General features: G+C 40.9%; 1 protein-coding gene across 1 annotated transcript in view; it reads left to right on the forward strand.

Moving 5' to 3' along the window:
- Positions 1-21,902, forward strand: part of tfpia (tissue factor pathway inhibitor a) — a 76,249-nt gene that overhangs the window by 32,343 nt on the left and 22,004 nt on the right. Inside the window, exon 2 of the mRNA XM_034110103.2 lies at positions 856-1,056. Within this exon, the coding sequence (XP_033965994.1) occupies positions 856-1,056 (201 nt within the window). The remainder of the gene's footprint in view (positions 1-855; positions 1,057-21,902) is intronic.

The raw sequence follows: 21,902 nt of genomic DNA on the forward strand, positions 1-21,902 counted from the left end.
ACCATACACTGAAGTCTTTCGGAAATAACAACTTTAACTAATCTCAAAGCCCGATGTGAGAGTTTGATGCTGTGACATCATTTCTTCCCACTCACAAGAAAAGCCTTTTCACAGAGTGCATCAAGAAGCATAGTACTAGAAGCCTTTCACAGAGTGCATCAAGAAGCATACTACTAGAAGCCTTTCACAGAGTGCAACAAGAAGCATAGTACTAAAAGCCTTTTCACAGAGTGCATCAAGAAGCATAGTACTAAAAGCTTTTCACAGAGTGCAACAAGAAGCATAGTACTAGAAGCCTTTTCACAGAGTGCATCAAGAAGCATAGTACTAAAAGCCTTTCACAGAGTGCATCAAGAAGCATAGTACTAGAAGCCTTTCACAGAGTGCATCAAGAAGCATAGTACTAGAAGCCCTTTCACAGAGTGCATCAAGAAGCATAGTACTAGAAGCCCTTTCACAGAGTGCAACAAGAAGCATAGTACTAGAAGCCTTTCACAGAGTGCAACAAGAAGCATAGTACTAACAGCCTTTCACAGAGTGCAACAAGAAGCATAGTACTAAAAGCCTTTCACAGAGTGCAACAAGAAGCATAGTACTAAAAGCCTTTCACAGAGTGCAACAAGAAGCATAGTACTAACAGCCTTTCACAGAGTGCAACAAGAAGCATAGTACTAAAAGCCTTTCACAGAGTGCAACAAGAAGCATAGTACTAACAGCCTTTCACAGAGTGCAACAAGAAGCATAGTACTAACAGCCTTTCACAGAGTGCAACAAGAAGCATAGTACTAACAGCCTTTCACAGAGTGCAACAAGAAGCATAGTACTAACAGCCTTTTTCCTGTTCCATCCCAACAGACGGAGCTCAACCAGAGCTCTTCATCTTCAATGAGCTGTGCGCCCTGAAGGACGAGCCGGGGCCTTGCAAGGCCATTAAAGACCGATTCTTCTTCAATGTGGACACAGGAGACTGTGAGCTGTTTGAATACGGAGGCTGTGGGGGCAACGAGAACAATTTTCAGACCCTGGAAGCATGTGAGGAAACATGCTTGGTCTCAGGTGAGTCTGACCCTTACATTAAAACATTATTGTGAACCATCTTCCCTTTAAGTCAACATGTGGACCCTGAAAACTTCATTTGAACGGATACAAAAGGTGTATTTGTATATTGCAGTGTTGCATTGTTATATTGTTGCTTGCAAATGATCAGTTATGTTTTCAAGGACTGTACTCATTGAATCACCACCTTGGGCTTACAACCCTATTACAGACTCATTGGAATGCTGCTAACATGGAACATTGCCAGCACATTCATTTTGAACAGTTTATCTTAAGGCATGTAGTTAATGAAAAGTATAAGATGAACCTTTATGAATCCCCCAGGGGAAATTCAGTTGTACAAAGCAGCAACAGGGTAAACGTGAAAAAACAGTACAGCAAAGATTCACACAGATCAATAAAATCTATAATAAATAATAAATAAAAACATTTAAGAGAGGCAGCCAGTCGTGTATTATGTATAGGTTGTGCATACTAAAGTTATAATAAATTGAAGTTTAGTTAAATTAGTATATCTAATGAGATGGTCTTTAAACCCTCTAATTTCCCAATTCTCATTGGAACATTGATTGTAATGACTGTCAAACTGACCATGATAATATAAAACGCAAAATGACACCTCAACCCTTGTTATATGGTAACCATAAGAAATGTGAAAGAGGCAAGGGTCAATTGGTCTTCCTAACAACATTATGACCTCATAGTAAAAGATGGAAAACATCATCTTCTGATGCCATTAACAACTTCTCGCCTGGTTGAATGTGAAAGTAAAATGTTCACTCACAATAGATCAATTATTTGCTAAGCCTTGCCATGCCTCAAGGGCTTTACACGTGCACTTAGCCTGGGGGTAAGGCTCGAGGAGTAGAACACTTTTAAGAATGTCACAATCCTGAAAATGGGCTAACCCAAACTTGTGCCCTGGGCTATCTGGCCGTGCTTGAGTTAAGGGTTATCCCCTAAAGTGTTTGGGCCTTTTGGTGTCACACAACTTAATCTGTAGTTATGTAGTTCCACCATTTGGCCACTACCAAATGTTGCTTGAATGACCAGCTCACTTATTTGGATCTTCATTTGGGATAGAAGTAGTCAGGGTTGGGAGGGTTACTTTATAAATGTAATCAGTTACTGATTACTGATTACATGGCTCTGAAAGTAATCCGAATACAGTTACAGTTACGTGTCTTAAAAAAGTAACGTAATCAGATTACTTTTAGATTACTTTTGGATTACTTTCTTTTTCCATAACAGATGGGTGTTTTGGTGAACAGGAGACACAAAAAGCAAAAGGAAACTGTTTTAATGGCTTATCAAGAGCACACTGAAACATAACATCTGAAACGATGTAACAACATAATACACGTTTTGGGGATGCAGCTTGGGATGTGAGGAGTGAGGGACACGGCTTAGAACGGGCGTGTCGCCTTCTGTCCTGCCAGTGTTGGCAGGACATGAATTAAAATGTCGAACTCGGACTTCATTTTAAGGACATTTCGGCCAGGGGTGGAGAGCTATATTTGTTTAAGCACCGGATCGGCAAAACAGGAGAGTGTGCACCAGTCTGCCTTGATCTATGTATGCATGTCTGTGACTCTCACAGTATCTGCTGCCCACAGCTGTTTTATAGAAGGAACACCTCCTTCACTTCATGACCTCTCTGCAGCGCCAGGAGGCCTTCTCAGCCTCTGAGAAGACGAGCGTGCTGCGCAGTGCCTTTCACGCACCGCCTTCACTGTGTGTACCTTCAGAAATAATCATTAGTAAGGCTAAAGAGCGACCGCAGGCTGATGTGTTTTAACCACACACACCTATACACACACACACGCGATTTAAACGCAGACTTTTGTTCCTCCATGTTTCGTTGTTATTGTTTCACTGAGCGAGCGGACCCGCGATTTTTTTTCAAACGCTTTTTTGGTCCATCTGCGGCGGCTGTGATGATTCGAATCGGCTGTACCTACTAGTAATGAATATTACATGTTGAGAGGAAATCTTTCCACCAATAATTCCAATAAGTAATCCAAAATGTATTCACTTCAGGTTTACGAAAGTAACTGTAATCAGATTACTCGTTTTTCAAATGTAACGCGAGCTGAATACAGTTACTTGATTTTTGTATTCTGATTACGTAACGCCGTTACATGTATTCCGTTACAACCCAACCCTGGAAGTAGTGCAGTATGAATCATATAGCCCTGGGCTTTGGTTAGCCTTTACTTGACAACATGTTTGTAAACAATGGCTTCAATTATCCCGAGGTCAATTCCTGAGAATATGCACATCTAAAAGCCTATAACTTTCTGTTACTATGCAAGCGTTGAATTCTAGTGAGGCACAAATGATATTGTTGGCAGATTTGTCAGCTGACATATGGTCTTTTTTCCAACAACGCCTCAGTAACTTCAGTGTGAAGTAGGCCAAACCAGGTTTGCCATTTGTATTCTGCAACTGCTGATTTGAAGGGCTGAAATGAAAAATGTGGCTGGCAGCTTGAATCAGCAGGTGCTACTTTGCTAATTAAACTGTCTTTAATCGGCAAAAGGCCATGACGCTTGTATTTGTTAGCTACCCTCGTGTACATACTTGACACTTTGTAAAAGACTGAAGTGTCCATTAAATAAACATTCATGCCAACAAACAAGTAGTATTGTTCAAGTGAATGGGTTCAGCTGGGCTATTGGAAGGTTGGGTGCTAAGGCCAAGCTCAGTTGAACTAAACATACACATGTTGTAAGAGCTGTAAGGTTATGAGGCTATGTTGCCTGTTAACCCACAACATATTTTAGTAAGCTCTTGATTCTCCAACTTTTAGTTCTGTTCTATTGTCTATTGTGAGATGTTTATATTTTATAATTGTTTATTTTCTGATCTTTTTAAATTATAATTATGTGCAATTGCTGGTTGTTTATGCTGCTGTAACAAAACAACATCCCAATTTGTGATCATGAAAGTATCTCTTGTCTTATGTTATCTCATACAGTATGCAATCCCTTTGAATGACGTTGTTACAGAAGTTAAAAAAGCCAATTGGGCAATACTTTTAAACTAGTCTCATTTGGATTCCATGTACAACCAAGACTCCAAAGATTGAAACCTGGCAAAGTAAGGAAACAGGAAGCAGGAATCCACATTCTCCACATCAACAGATGGTCACCCAACACTGACATATGGTAATCGCTAATAACTGCCAATACAATATTTTATTGTGCACTTCGATTAGATTTCATTTCATTTCAAACCTTTATTTATACAGATGAATCCCATTGAGATCATTGCACTCTTTTTCAAGGGAGACCTGCTCATGTAGTTCCACATGAAACAAAAAAACATAAATAGAACAACAAAAGGACATCATACAGCATCATTTACAAAATTATCCACATAAACAGGTACCAATAGCTTCCGATTGAGTAGCATCCAACCGAGCTTTAAAAACATTTAGTGGCACCAGATTGTTCAGTTTCCATTTAATTTGCAGACTATTCCAAGACAGAGGAGCTGCATCTAAAAGCTGTCTTCCCTAAGACAGTCCTAGCAGTTGGCACATTTAATAAAACCACAGCATTCGATCTCAGGCAGTAGCCACTTACAATTTTCCGTGAGATCAGGGAGCAGATATAAGATGGAAGTTTCCCTAACATGGCTTTGTATATACAAATGTACCAGTGACTGAGCCTCCGTACAGTTAGTGAAAGCAAACCAGCCCTTGCATACAGGGTACAGTGATGGGTTAATGCTTTACAGTTTGTCACAAATCTTAGTGCACTGTGATACGCAGCATCTAACTTGACCAGGCAATTGGCAGGTGCATTCATATAGACCAGATCCCCATAGTCCAGCACAGGTCAAAAGGTGACTAGCCTTTTCCTGGCCTCAAGCGAGAAACAGGACTTGTTCCTGTTGAAGAAACCTAGCCTAACCCTCAGCTTTTTAAGCAGGTTATTGACATGAAGTTTAAAAGAGAGACAATCATCAAGCCAGATACCAAGGTATTTGTAACAGGTAACCACTTCAAGTTTTATTCCTTGCGTAGTTACAATATCTAAAATAGGCTCTGGTGTATTTTTAGCTTTAGAAAAGAGCATTACCTTGGTTTTCTCAACATTTAAAAGAAGCTTTAGTTCAGAGAGCTGAGTCTGAATAATGTTAAAAATAGTCTGTAATTTAACACCAGCCTCCTTAATGGAGGGACCTGCACAGTACATCACGGTATTATCCGCATAAAAATGTAAAGTAGCTTCATCCACATTTTCACCTAAACTGTTGAAGTAGATGGAGAATAAAAGTGGAACTAAAACAGAACCTTGAGGAACACCATTTGCAATGTTCAACCACTCAGAAGACAGCCCATCAAAAATGAACACATTGGGACCTTTCAGAGAGGTAGTTCACAAACCACCCACTGCATGGCTGGATATGCCAATACTGAGTAGCCTCTGCTTTAAGATGTGATGATCGACGGTATCAAACGCTTTTGAAAGGTCAATAAATAGAGCTGCACAACTCTGCTTATTATCTAAAATACTCGTCACCTCATTCGCCACTTTCATTGTGGCAGTGATGGTGCTGTGTTGCTTTCTGAAGCCTGACTGATGTTTAGACAGGATGTCATTTGTACATAAAAACATCTTTACCTGTTCACTCACTAACCGTTCAAGAACCTTAGCCAGAACTGACAACTTAGAGATTGGCCTATAGTTATTTAATAAGGTGGCCTCCCCTCCTTTTAGCAAAGGCAGGACATACGCTGACTTCCACAATTTTGAAATTGTGTTTGAGCTGAGGGAGAGGTTAAAAAGAGTAGTGAAAGGTGGAGCAATAAAATCTGCAGCTATCTTTAAAAAGAAAGGTTCTACGTTGTCCGGGCCGGCCGGTTTCTTAGGATCTAACTTGGTTAAAGCTTCACGAACAACATTAAACAGTAAAAGGGGTAAAACTAAAAGGGTTTTCCAACACACGTTTTTCAGAGTCACATACTGTAGTGTTCACAGAAGCAGAGTTAGTGACAGAATCAAATAGAGAACCACAGGACACAAAATGCTCATTAAAGCAATTGAGCATAGTAGCCAGGGACGGACTGGCCATCGGGACGTTCGGGACGAATCCCGATGGGCCGGTACTGAAGTGGGCCGGTCGGACGATGTGGGCCGGCCGGTAACCGGCAGGGCTCGACATTAAATGGCCCGCTGGCCCGGAAGCACTATTTAGACACCCCGGGCCAGCATAAAGTACTTTCCACTTGCCCGCTCGGGCCACTAAACATATAAAAATTGTCCTGTGGGATTGGTATTTTGCCTAGCAATTTAGTTAAATTGTTTCGTTTATCAACGCTACAACATAGCGTTCCGTGAATCGGTTGTCGTTGTTGTTGTTGGGTGAAAAGCAAACAGCTGTTTGCTCCGGAGCGCAGCGGGGGCAGGCTCCGGTGAGCGGGAGCGCGCTGCTTCACTACAGACTATCGCGCCACCTAACCATACGCCAAATGTTTTTAATACCAGCCGTAACCGGCCAAGCGCCGGGCAAAAAACAATCTTCAAATAAAAGAAAGTCACCGGAGGAGTTAAAGGAGAGTGACAGGGAGTATGAGAAGAAGAGGGAGAGAAAGTTTCAGCCAGTTTGATCGATGGAGTTGGCTGCAGTGACGCGTCCTAAAACCCTTTTATAATCTATCGATTAGATTTATGATTCGAAAATTATAAAAGTAGGGTAGACATGTGGACATTATCCGGCTGAACAAAACGTGCATTTATCAAACGAGTTTGTTTTCCACAGACCTTATTTCCAGCTATTTTCCAAAAGCCTTGTGGAGGGAACCAGCAGCTTACTTCCTGGTTTTAGGACGCGTCACTGGCTGCACCTCTCAATATGATGCCAATATAAACAAGGTCTTCTGTCGGCTCTGTACATCAATGCCGACCTATGCTGACAAGTAAGTGAAGAGTAGACAATATAAAGGTATTGGTTATGGGGAAATGTCCCAGCAGTTTAGGATAATGAAGGTTCTAATCAAATCTATTACATAGCCATTACATGTTGTTGCGAGGTGGGGGTGTTTACAACCCAACTCCTCACCGCGTGTTGTTTTGACGAGTCCTGCTTGAAATCATAACAGGGAAGGAATTAGAAGACACCAGGATACCAGTTAAACAATAATCCGTTTTAATTAAACAAAGTAGTATAATGCAATACGATATAATATAATACATTACTTATACAATTCAAAGAGTCATATAAGCAATGTGTGGAGTACTCCCGCCCTTATTCACGCCCTGCGGACATCCTATTCGTCTTGTCAGAGCATGAAGAGAGAGCTAACAACCAGAAAAACATTTCCCTAATACAAAAGAAGGGGTGGCGTTTCATTGGGGAGATACCAAAATGCTATCTCACAGGGCAATCAGCGTCTGGCAGCTTTGAAAGCCACAGGTGTTGGGAAGGCACCCCATTTGAAACTCAAGGAAAATGTCCCTCCCATTTGTAAAACATATCGATGGTTTAACCCAGAAAACATTATCAGGGATAATCTTTACACTCCAAACAGAAATCACCCTTAATTCTGCATCTTCCTTCTTCACAAATAGCTTAAAACACTCTTTTGATAAACAGGTAAACAGTCAAAGAAAAAACTATTGTGCTCATCTATTTCTAACAAAAAGGGAACATTGTTTCAGAAATCTATAAAAAAACCTCTCTATATTGGAGAGGAAAAATGTACCTTTTGTTCCTTCAACTATTAACACACAGGAATGTATAAACTCAAACATATACTTATTCAAGATACATAGATTTCCTTAAAACCTGGCCTGCCAGAGATCTCAAACAGAATTTCCTCTCCCCACACCACTCACCCTGTGCTGCATACCTCGACCTCCCCCACTGCAATAAAACTTATTTTTTACAGCCCTTTGTCTCTCGCCATTTTAGTCCTCACATTTATGAAAGGATCAAAACAGAGAAATCACTATAAAACACAAACACAGGTATTGCTTGAACAGTATTCACTTAACTGCTACTATTTGATAATTACCAGGGAACTCAACAGACCTCTTTTAGTGTCTGGAAACTGCAACAAGACTTTCTGCCCTTTTACATGTATCACAGTTCTTTGGTACAATATCTCACATCAATTTCCACAATTCCCTCTTTTGCACTCTTAAAAAAAGAGTGCAACTTACACAAGGCACTTGAACCATAACTATTGTCGCTCCTCTCCACTGTGTTCATCTCTCAACATTATATTTAGAGCCCTTTAAACATTTAGAAACAGCCCTTCATAGCAATTTCTTATAGCAGAAGGAGAGGGAGACCAAAACATGTCAAAAAGCTGAGTCCCCATACTCGTCCTCTCCCTCCGAGACATAGGCCAACAGAGGCATTTGATACGGGGGGAAGAAGCATATTTTCCTTCAATGGTGGAACTGATTAGTCTGACACATAATGAGCGGATGCACGGCACACAACAACACCCACAGGTTAGTCTTTGTCCATGGATATAACTCGAATGGTTTCATCAGACCCCTCTGAGGGCAGGATGGGCTGGTTACACGCAGCACATTTAGGCGCCAGGACCCTGTGGTAGTCTTTCAGACAGTAGATTTTATTCTCAGTGTCCACAGTGAAGGGCACTCCGTCCAGGCTCTCGTTGCAGATGACGCAGCGGAAGCAACCGGGGCGGTAAGACTTCCCCAGGGCCTGCAGGCCTGCATGTCCATGATCAGATGTCCACCTGCGTTGCACTTGTCTGCAGACTGCTGGAACCCAGAGTACAGAAAGTCCTCTTCACAGAAAACCCTTCCTGCGTCATAGTAGAACGCCTTCCCTCTCAGCCTTCGACTACAGGCGCTGCAGGTGAAGCAGCTGTCATGGTAGAGGCTGCCCATAGCTTGGCAGGCCTGGCTGGCTCCATACACCGTCTTGTTGCACTTAACACACACTCCTGTTTCAGCGGAGAGTGGAGTCCCCTGTGCCGTCCTGGCTTGCCGTGTCTTTGTCCCCTCTGATCCGCTGACGGCGGCTTCTGGGCTGCCTGCTAGAAAGATGTCTTCCTTCTCCTCCGGCTTGCTGATGGCGGCTTCCGAGTCGCTGCTGAATAGATGTCCTCCCGATCTTCCTTCTCCGGTCCGATGATGATGCCTCCTGGGACGACTGCTGGATGGATGTCCTCGAGGTCCTTTTCCTCCAGTCCGCTGATGACCGCATCCGAGTCGACCTCCATGACGAGAGCCAGATCTGTCCTGATGTCATCTAGGGTCCTCGCAGGTGTTTTCCCCCGCCGCACACTGGGTCACTCGGTCGGGGCCGGAGAGCCTGGGGTTGACAGTCAGCCTCATGCGTCTCGGGTCCCCCTTTCGGCGTCAGCAACCTGTGTGGAGAAATCTGATACAAATCCCTCAAGCCTACGCTCCGGGCTCTGGGGCCCTCGGCTGTTTGACCCACCAGTGCGTGGCCACTTGGAGCCTGTTGGTGGGGTGTCTTAAAACAACAGACGTTTGTGAACAGGTTTTCTAAATTAATTGTGCTGCTTCAGAATCTTGGACTGTGCCCACTAAATAAGAACTACAACATCTTTAGGTAAACTAAATAACATATTTCAATAGCTCTGAATTTCTGACAAGCATCTGTGTTTATTTTTAAATGAAATCCCTGAGATCCCATTAAAAATCTAAATATGATTTGAACTGCTAATGTTTCTGGTAAAGAAACACACTAATCTTATGGATTCAAAAACAACCAAAATCACGATACTAACAAAGTGAATGGCTTCCTGGTGATACTGCTTCTACCCGTCAGTGCTTAGATATTATCCCACTGAAAAAATGAATACAGAATTCCAACAAACTGTCATCAAATGTCTTTCTATTATAAATGTAGATGAAATGTATATCCCCATAATGACCTAAACAATAAAGTCTATGGCTTTTACTTCTTTACCAGGCTAGTTACATGATGTTGTCTGTTGAAACATTACTCACAGGTCAGCTCCCAGCATTCCATTCTGGACTTACATCTCTCCCGGCAGCCCCTTGGCCACTGATTCTCTATCTGTGTTACCTGCTATAACTCAATCAATATTAGAGACATGTTAACATTCATCAAACAGTGTGTTATCCCCAGATATGGAGCAGGTCAATTCTAAAACTGTCAATCAATGGTCAGATTGAACAATCGAGTTGGGCAGCAGGTTCCTTTCAGTCCCTAAATAAAAAAAATGTACATTGTGAAGTTTACACTCCCCCTTTTTTACACATTATCTCATGTGTAAACAAAATCCTGCATGGGAAGAAAACCTTCAGGTCATAATGGATTATAAGACAATACCAAACATTTTTCCAAATGTACATCCATTATTTCCACAGTAAACACTTGAGAGTGTTTCTCTCCATCATTCAGTCCTAAAAGAAACAGAATCTTCATGTTTTAGTTTGAGTTTCACATTCTGCAAACCGCCACCTCCTGTGGGAGTGAAATATCAAGTAGGTTAGAAACGGTTTCCCCTTTTGTGCAATGTTAGGAAACCTCTCATTTCACACATTATTATCACACACAAATAATGTGTTAGTCCAAAACATGCTTGATTAGTCATCGTTTTAAATCATGCAGTTGCACTGATCAGGTGCAGACATACACTCACTCACACACACTCACACTGTCAGGTTGTAAAGTCAGGTTTTAGTCAGGTTTGGTCAGGTTTGGTCAGGTACACCGCAGAGTCAGTCATTGAGAGTGCCTTCCCAAGTTACCCTGTCTGTCAGGGTCAAAGGTCAGTTGGTCTCAGTCTTTTTGGCCATGTGTCGTGCTCTGCAGAGACTTTGATGTTCCAGCACAGGCCAGCATCCTCCGTCTATAAAAATCTGTATATATGGAGCGCCATCATTTATTAATTCACAATTACAACTATAATGTTCAAGATATCTCTGTTTTCCCAAATTCCCTGAAAAGTGTTAGCCAAAAAATGTCACTTCCTTATTGTACTATTACTACTACTGCAGTTCATTAACACCTAATCAATATCAACACGTCTAATAGATGTAATTCAGAAACTTGTGTACCTCACTATTATCTTGTGTCAAAACATTGTCAGGATCTGTAAAGCTCTGCTATGTATTCCATAACTCATTCTATAAATTTATCTTCAATTCTGGTGCACTTAAAGAACAATGTTACCCTCTTTAACAATGCGTGGAACCCTGGGTGTCCTGAACATGTAACAATCACTCCTTCCCTTATCAAGGACCTAAAAACAGAAGTAATTTCATCAATGGTTTGTAGCTGAACTTAGGAATCATCCCTCATGGTAGGTATGTTTTTACTTTTTAACATCTCTAAATGTCAGTTAATTACTAACTAAATGAATGTACATTAGGAGGTGGTTACGCTAGTCCTCTAAACTCATAATCTGGTGCCGTGCGCTTCCTGTGAAGCTGCAAGTAAGATTTAAAAACCACTGCAGGGTGGGTCGAGTGACCCCTCCTCCCTATTGGTCGTCAATAATATGCACCCTTACTGGGTGATTGAAGGCCCCACATTATTTCCCATTTCAGCATCAGCCCTCTTTACTCTAAAATTACTTTTTAAATAGGAATATGTAGAAATGGAACAAATATTCAATCTTCAGAAAAGTTCTTAACCAATGTCTATCTAGTGACTAGCCAACATATTTTAAAATGTCAGATGTATAAAAATAAGCCTAAATACTCCCTTGCCATCAAAGTCCAAATCTAGACACAAGGTGAACAGTTTTGGTAACGGACAATTTAATCTAAAAACAAAACAAAATTGGACTTGTGTCCTTGTTTTTTGTTCTTCAAAATACATTAGCAAATACCCTGCGAAGTATTCGCAACCTAACTAACCCTCCCTAGGATATGAACTCCATTAATCCCTTTACTCATAGTTAGTTTATATGTCTAAATTATTATGTGTGACCTAATAATCAGATGTCTTGTTTGTCAACCAAGAATATTAAACTTTAATCTTTTCAGTATTCCAGACCATCGTTTAAACAATCAGCCTCCCCTCTCAAACACTAATGTTATTGTTGTACACCACCCTCTGGAAAACTCTTGCACAGTTATGCTGTCAAATCATCGCATATTTTCCTCAGAGTCTGAACCGTCTGAGACCAGCCTGTCTCAAGATCTTGTCACATTGTGAACAGTCAGTAATGCGTTGTCCTCTGCAGCTGTAGTCAATAGGATCAATGAAACTCTTGCACTGGGATGTCCTGAGGGGGAAGGCACCTCTGGATCAATGTGCTACAGTCAGCAGACACACTTGTCCTCTGCACAGCAGGAATCCCCCAAAACTGCTGTTCCTCTTCCCACCACTGTTGCCTTGGCAACGTGGTACACGCAAAATGTCAAACCCTCCTCAGATGCGTTCTTTGCACAGTTCTTCTGTTTCTGTAGTGAGCAACTCTTCACCAACACACTGATTCAGAGTACAACCCAAAGGTGGCGCACAACTTTCCAGTGTGATCACAATAAATCAGCAACTGGAGATAAACTCAATTTAAATCTCTCCCCCAAAGGGTTACAAAATAAAACGGCTGAGTGTCTATATGGTCAGGAATGCTGAAACATGTGAATGATAAAACAAATCAATGGCAGTAGTCTACCCGGATTCTTTACTCCATTAAAAGTAGTAAAACCACATTGTAAAATCTCTTTTGTCTAGTTGAAGTCCTGCTTACTTCATCTTTAAAATCTTCTTTAATTTGAAACCACAAAAGGTCTTTAATGGTATCAATTGTGGACTTCCTTAATCTGAATTGTAAATGCAACATATGTTCTCTTTAGAACACAGATATGACAGTAGCTGCTGAAACTGGTTCATAGCAGTTTTCTGTCAACCTAGTTAAGCATGTTGTTGTTATATCTAGTAAATATATTTTTATTTCATGTTTACTCACAAAACAATATGACATTATTTAGAAACAAGTTTTACTCTCTCTGAACTCTTCAAAACATCCACTTGTCTTTCTCTTTTCCTCCCTGTGCCCTGCAGCTGCCGCCTCAAGTTTCCCCTCATCAATCACGGTGTGTTTGTGCAACACCTCTGTCATGCGTAACCCTTTAACAGATTCATTCTGACTGACAAACTCATAACAACCTCCCGTTCACTTTCTACTCTTTCTTCATAAACTTACAAACACAATTAATGTCTACTAATGATATTATAAAAACACTAGGTGGAATAATCCACTATTATGTTCAATTTGAATCAAACTTTAACCTGCTTCATATACTCAGCAAACAGTATTATTACTTTCCCTCAACGTTACTGTATGCAATCAATGCCTTTGAAATATAAGTAAACTTCTCAGTAAATGACAAATACCACGGAATTCACAATGCAATGTTTCTTATTTATTTAAATATCTACGACACATTGATCTATTAATCTTCAATGTTATTCCCTCCTTTTTCAGAGGAAAGCTGTGAAGTGGGGGCTTTCTCAAACCCATGCCTCCAGCCAGCTTGACTTCGCAATCCTTTATCTGACTTTTCTCCCTTATCTTTGTTTAGTTTCCTCCGGCTTACTAATCCGTGCTTTTTTTGGTTTAGGTCACCCAGTTTTTTTACAAGTTGTCGTTCATAAACATTTAGAGCTGAGCTTAAATTTCCTAGAGCTTCATCTCCTCCCACTCTGTCTTCTTCTATCATTTTTTTTTATGGAGGAACCCAAGGTCGGCACAAGCCTTTTTCTTGTCTCCCTGTTTGAGTCCACTGAGAATCAATCTCTCAGTCTGTCTCCATTGCTCTCGGAAACTTCCGGGAATTGGGACGTGTAAATCTTTATTTTCAAACTGTCCCTCCATGGTGATTATATCTTATTTATCTGACTAGGTTGCTATGTGTTCAGTGTTATTTATTAATATATTGGACAATACTCGTCGTTACTCCTAACGCAGTTAATGTATTTATTTAACTGTCCTGCCCTTTATTCAAATGTGTAACTATTTTGAGTGTAAAAAACTGCAGTATTACACCCCCACTTTGAATGATGTATATTTATATATATATATATTATATTATATTAATCAAGAAGTACTACCAGAAGCACTTATAATGCTATTAACGGACTGGCTTACCGAAAGGCAGTTGAGTAGTACTTGAAATGTTTTGGCTCTATTAACCCAGATATATATTTCAATTATCCTGTGTTCTTATTTTTTATTTTCCTAGTCTAACGCACTTATTGTGAGTCGCTTCGGATTAAAGGCGCCAGTCAACTGGAATGTAATAATGCAAGAAGTACTACAAAATACCTCCACCAGATGGCGGCACCTCACCAGTTCCACCTCACTTGAGGGGAAAGATGCTTCTGAGAGCAACCAGCTTAAACTATGCGTATTTATCTGGTCTTTTCTCCCTTATTTATTAGTAGTTATTCACATAAAATTATTCCCCGTACAGTCTATCGAGCTTTTTTGGTGCGATGTTTATTTCAACAGATAATGCGACCTTAGAATGCGCTTCGACACGGCTTTTCAGCTATGTGACATCCTCATGGAGCCGAAACCCAGGTCAACAGAATCCTTTATCGTCACGTTTAGCTTCTTAGATTAATAACCCCACAGAACAAGAGAACGAGATTCCGTTCGTTTCAAAATGGCTTTTTGAAATTTGCGTATCTCCTCTTGGTATTTAATTACATATAATACACTCCAGCGTCCTATGAGGCTGAAGAAGTATTATTCAGTTTCGCCCTGGATGGATATCTTTTCAGGAAATCCACTGGACTCGCACCGACTGAAATTGCCGACTTGATTTCTTTAGAAATCAACGGGGCCCTTCACCATTTCTTACATTTCTCGTCGCTTCACGTGTAGCATCCTCAAGGTTCTCCGCCTTTGCTTTATCATCATAGAGTAGTCCAAAGTTACCTACTTTATTCTATATGTACTGCATAATTATACCACAATTATAGTCCGTCGTTACCTATCTATGTTAATGTATGCAGTACACTATCTTATGAGATCAGTAGTCCGTCGTTACCTACCTATACTAATATATGCATTGCATTATTTAATCATCTAGTCTATGACACTGAGAAATATTCCTGACAACTCTAAAAAATTTGAATATATCCAAATCACAGATTTCGAGTGTAACGGGTATCCGTGCTTACCTGTGTTTTTGTATAGAGCTCTGTTTTTAGTTGTCAGAAGTATTTCGAGGTGCCCCCCTGGACTGCTTCGTCCGCTGGCTCCTGATGTGACTCCCTGTGAACTCCCACTCGCTAACGTCAGGGTCACCACTTGTTGCGAGGTAGGGGTGTTTACAACCCAACTCCTCACCGCGTGTTATTTTGACGAGTCCTGCTTGAAATCATAACAGGGAAGGAATTAGAAGACACCAGGATACCAGTTAAACAATAATCCGTTTTAATTAAACAAAGTAGTATAATGCAATACGATATAATATAATACATTACTTATACAATTCAAAGAGTCATATAAGCAATGTGTGGAGTACTCCCGCCCTTATTCACGCCCTGCGGACATCCTATTCGTCTTGTCAGAGCATGAAGAGAGAGCTAACAACCAGAAAAACATTTCCCTAATACAAAAGAAGGGGTGGCGTTTCATTGGGGAGATACCAAAATGCTATCTCACAGGGCAATCAGCGTCTGGCAGCTTTGAAAGCCACAGGTGTTGGGAAGGCACCCCATTTGAAACTCAAGGAAAATGTCCCTCCCATTTGTAAAACATATCGATGGTTTAACCCAGAAAACATTATCAGGGATAATCTTTACACTCCAAACAGAAATCACCCTTAATTCTGCATCTTCCTTCTTCACAAATAGCTTAAAACACTCTTTTGCTAAACAGGTAAACAGTCAAAGAAAAAACTATTGTGCTCATCTATTTCTAACAAAAAGGGAACATTGTTTCAGAAATCTATAAAAAAACCTCTCTATATTGGAGAGGAAAAATGTACCTTTTGTTCCTTCAACTATTAACACACAGGAATGTATAAACTCAAACATATACTTATTCAAGATACATAGATTTCCTTAAAACCTGGCCTGCCAGAGATCTCAAACAGAATTTCCTCTCCCCACACCACTCACCCTGTGCTGCATACCTCGACCTCCCCCACTGCAATAAAACTTATTTTTTACAGCCCTTTGTCTCTCGCCATTTTAGTCCTCACATTTATGAAAGGATCAAAACAGAGAAATCACTATAAAACACAAACACAGGTATTGCTTGAACAGTATTCACTTAACTGCTACTATTTGATAATTACCAGGGAACTCAACAGACCTCTTTTAGTGTCTGGAAACTGCAACAAGACTTTCTGCCCTTTTACATGTATCACAGTTCTTTGGTACAATATCTCACATCAATTTCCACAATGTCTAACTCCTAATGACAGGAAGGCAGAAAGTGCATTATACAAATAATAATAATAGCAGACATTTTTTAACAATGACCACAATATCATTATTTTAATAAACCAAATATGAACAATTGAGGAAAATGAGGAAGAACTGATGATTAAAATGTTGTAGTACAAGTAGTAATGTAGTTAGTGCATACATTACTATTGCAACAAATGTGTTAATTTTCTTCATTATTTGGACGAATGCTCCGGGCCAGAGGTTACAATGGTGGGGCCAGTGATAATACAAGTCCACCGGCCCGGAGGTAGACATTATTTACCCTTAATGTCTACCGCTAGTAAATTGTCTACCCCCCCCAGTCCCCCCGACAATTTACTAGCGGTATTTACTAGCGGTATTTACTTGCGGTACCGGGGTGGGCCGGCGGTACCGAAGTGGGCCGGTCGAGAGTCCCGGGCTGATTTGTAGTCCCAGTCCGCCCCTGCTGACAAGTAAGTGAAGAGTAGACAATATAAAGGTATTGGTTATGGGGAAATGTCCCAGCAGTTTAGGATAATGAAGGTTCTAATCAAATCTATTACATAGCCATTACATGTCTAACTCCTAATGACAGGAAGGCAGAAAGTGCATTATACAAATAATAATAATAGCAGACATTTTTTAACAATGACCACAATATCATTATTTTAATAAACCAAATATGAACAATTGAGGAAAATGAGGAAGAACTGATGATTAAAATGTTGTAGTACAAGTAGTAATGTAGTTAGTGCATACATTACTATTGCAACAAATGTGTTAATTTTCTTCATTATTTGGACGAATGCTCCGGGCCAGAGGTTACAATGGTGGGGCCAGTGATAATACAAGTCCACCGGCCCGGAGGTAGACATTATTTACCCTTAATGTCTACCGCTAGTAAATTGTCTACCCCCCCCAGTCCCCCCGACAATTTACTAGCGGTATTTACTAGCGGTATTTACTTGCGGTACCGGGGTGGGCCGGCGGTACCGAAGTGGGCCGGTCGAGAGTCCCGGGCTGATTTGTAGTCCCAGTCCGCCCCTGATAGTAGCCCTGTCCGATATAGAGCCAGATGCTGTGGTAATGCACGGAGGTAGCTCATTACGGATATCGCCGGTGGATAACGATTTAATGGCTTTCCAAAATGTTCCAGGATTATTCAGATTCTTTGTGGTTACTGACAGATAGTACTTTGATTTAGCACTTTTGATATGAGATGTGAAGCTATTTCTTAGCTGCCTAAAGCATAGCCATTCTACCTCTGAGCCTGATTTCCTAGCCTTTGCCCAGGCCTTGTTTCTCTCATGAAGGAGACTGGACAGATTAGCAGAAAACCAAGGATTGTCTCGTCCCTTTACTCTAAATGTACGCAGGGGTGCATGTCTATGAATGATCTCCATAAAACCAAGATACAAATAAGACCATGCGGTTTCTACATCAGCACACAGATCGATTTTACCCCAATCAAAATCAAACAGATCATGCACAAAACGCTGCTCCACAACATGTTTTTTGTCTCTCTTGATGATAATGCGAGGTTTAATCTTTTGGACCTTAGTGTCCCTAATTGTGGCTACAACACAGTGATCACTCAGATCATTTGCAAATACTCCCACAGATGAATATTTATGGGGAACATTAGTTAAAATGAGATCAATTAGGGAGGATTTATTAGGGGACTTAATGTTAGGGCGAGTAGGACTTTCAACAATCTGAGTAACATTTAAAGAGATACAAAGGTTTTTAAAATCCTCTGACACTGCAGTTAACCAGTCCCAGTTAAAATCTCCAAGTAGCACTATTTCCTTGTAGTCAAGTTGCGATAAAATATTTGCTAGTGAAGACAAGGAGTCTTTGACAGCTGAGAGGGGTCTGTAACAACTCACTACTATGACCTGTTGACCCTTTGCCACTTCTATATGTATGGCTAAAAATTCAAATTGCTTACTGATCGATATGGAAACTAATGTGGTTACACTAAACTTATTCTTAACATAAATGGCAACGCCACCACCTTTATGCCGGTCGGTACGATACACATTAAAACCATTTAAGGCAATGTCAGAGGCCAAAATAGATTTGTTTAGCCATGTTTCTGATAAAACAATGACGTCAGCGTCAGTCGAGCTCGCCCAAATGCGGACACAATCTAGTTTACCTAACAGACTGCGCACATTCAAGTGGGTGAGACCCAACCCAGACCTAGCTTTAAAATCAGCAGGAGTAGCGATCTGACTACTACTACTGGGCGGACCAAGGTTAGGTTGTACATTTCCTGATAGTAATAACAACAACAAAAACAGGCATCTTTTCCTCTTAAGCGACACACATACACCGTCATCTAATTTAGAATCACCAGCAAAGTCTGTGAAAGTGTGATTAGAGCTTAAGAAGCAGTCCTGAAGAACCATCATAGCAGGCAAACAAAAAAGACAAACATATTTTGTCGAGCAGATTGACTGTGACAAGGCAACCGGCAATTGTTTGTGCAGCACATCTGAACATCTGCAGGGGATGCCCACCGCGGGTAGCAGAACAGACCCGTATCCAGTAGACCTCTCAGGATTACTAGAGATCTTCCCACAGTCCAAAACAGCAAACAGGCACAGCAGAAACATGACATATGCCATTTTCCGATGTTCCCCGGGCAAGAACCCTCCTCCCCAGCCACACCGCAGCCAGGAAAAGTGGAAAGCAAGCCCCAGCTGTGGCGAATCCTCCTCCGCACAGCAGCACACGCCCGACGGGAGTAGGCCCCAGCCCAAAGCGTGGAGCCACTCCGCTCCCGGCGACAGCCTCGGGGCAAAATCCTTCTCCGCACAGCCGCACTCCACAGGTGGGAGCAGGCCTCTGCAGACCGCAGACACCAGACAGGTGGAAGCAGGCAGCAGCCGGTGGAGCCGCTCCGTCTCTTCGCAACGTCTTCGTCGGGGGGAAACCACGCAAGCACAGCCGCACTCAACAGGTGGGAGTGGGCCTCCGCAGACAACAGGACAGGACCAACAGCGACACGGTCTCAACACGAGTGACGAGCTTGCACGACGAGTGAACGGCATCCCCTGGCAGATAAAGTTGTAATTTGAAACAACTTATGTCAACCAAGTGCATAAACAAAGCAATACATAAGATCCAGGGGACATATGGATGGTTGAATATGTTATAGACCTGTCTGTTCTGACATCCATATGAATTAGCTTTTTTGGTCAAATGGAAAACTTGACTGTAGCATCGCCATCAATCAGAATCAGATTTAGAATACCTTATTTATCCTGTGACAGATGCTCCATTTTAGAACAACATAAATAAAAGCTATAAATAGATAATACAAATAATATATCTTAAAATCAAAACTAAGGGTATGAATGTTAAAAAATATATTTAAAACAATATATAAAATATAGAACTACTTATATATAAATATAAGATGTTCTTGTAAAATAATACAATATTAAAAAATATAGCATAATTGTTATTATTGAATATATCATTGGTAAATACACCCAACACAAAAAATAAAATAATTGTAGCACAAAACTAATACACTACCACCAAGGCTTATTTATTGTATTTATTTGAGGCAAATATATCTGCATTTTTCTTGTTATAGGCTTGTTAGAGTTTTTACCTTGCTACCTTCACACAGAAAATAAATTAAATTAAATGTAGTTATGTGGCAGCTGTTTAAAATGTCTCTGGTGTTGTGCGATGTAAATGATGCACACTATTGAAACATGCTGTTGTATAACCATGTAAGAGCAATTAGAGTTGACTGAAATCGAGGATTAAAGGTCACATGAAGTGATTTGACAGAAGTGCTAAAAGTTGAAATGAGAGAACAGCTTTCCTCAATCAATTGTTGAGTGCTATCTTCACAATACATTGTGTCCGTCACTATAGTGCACTTAAGCCTTTCTAAGATGTCAGTAACATAAAATAACACCGCTTCTCTTGAAAAGCAATCAAACTAACACTTCTACCTTTCACTCCTGGGAGACCAATTTTCCTGCGCTTGCTTGGTTCAAAAACACTTATTGCAGCTAAGTTGTGTAAAACACGACGTCTACAAAAGGAAATTAAATAAATTGCAGAAGAACACCTTTCTCTTTGACATAACAGCTCCATGTAATAATATCTGTCATATAGGGCAGCAAACGACACAGCTTTAAAACTCAAGGTTTTATGATTAACTTGAAATATGTCCTTGCATGAAAGCGCTGACACATTCATCATAGTATTTCGACGGCGTGTTATTCTGTGCTGTGATAAAGTACTTTCTCCCACCAGCAAATAATAACCTTCACCTTCTTATTGCATGCCACGCTGGCGATACATAACGCAGTCAGACAAGAGGATCATGAATGCATTTTGCGACCTGCGGGGCATTAGCATATGCAGCAGGCGCATCGATTTAACGTCCGTTGTCTCCACACCAACACATCTGCACTGTAAAGATGAGTCTGCGCACACGTTACATTAAACTGGGCAGGAATATGAAGGTGAATGTCAGATATTAAAGCTAGTCTGAGTGTACAGACTTACTCATGCTTTTTGAACATAAAGGAAATGACACTGCATTCAACAGAGCTATAAAAGGTTAATTTGTTCCATGGCATTTAAAGGGCACTTTCGCAAAACACTTTTTATTGGTTTTTGGTTGGACAAAAAGGACAGGCATAACACCTATTAATGGTTGCTTTTATCTAAATTGAATAGACCTCCATGAGTAGGTGTAACTTTTGTCCCGTGCTAGGAGGTGGCTTTGGATTATTGGCTAGTCAAAACTAGAATGAAAGAGGTCCAAATTCAAACAACATCATTATTCTAAGCAGGTTTTGACGATGTACTGTAGTGAGTGCTAGGGCTGCACAATTTTGGGAAAAAATCTAATTGCGATTTTTCTGACAAATATTGCGATTGCGATTCGAATTGCGATATTTGTTTTTAAGCGACCCAACGGAAGTTTATTGTAAAATGCGGCCATAACTCCGGCTAGGAAGGTCGTATCAACGTACTCCCGTCTCTAGCACCCCCGCAGCCCGAGCTACGAGTGAAAAAACTAAACTTCCGTTGGGTTGCTTTAAAGTCAAGCTTCAGTTTAAGATTCACTGTAATAGAAACATGTGATGGAGCATTAAACCTGACCCAGATGCTTTGTTTCACCAAACCATCTAAAGCTCCATTGGAAGCCATTTGGAAAGGGCAGGCACTTTCAGAAGCACTTGGCAGGTGATTGGATCAATCTGTCTATCACCTTCTATCATGGGCTACTTCTAGGGTGACCAGATGTCCCGCTTTGCTGTACAGCATTTTCACGACTTTTGGTGCGTCCCGCAAATTGAGACGATGTCCCGCATATTTCATTTTGATAGGCTAAAACGCTTTTTCTAAATCAGATTTATCCAATGGCTGTTGAGAAAGCAGGGAAGGCTATCATCACGGGGGTGTGTTTGCTGTCAATCAAACTGTAACAC

Source organism: Pseudochaenichthys georgianus, chromosome 21, assembly GCF_902827115.2.
Source record: "Pseudochaenichthys georgianus chromosome 21, fPseGeo1.2, whole genome shotgun sequence".
In the NCBI taxonomy this organism is placed as follows: domain Eukaryota; kingdom Metazoa; phylum Chordata; class Actinopteri; order Perciformes; family Channichthyidae; genus Pseudochaenichthys; species Pseudochaenichthys georgianus.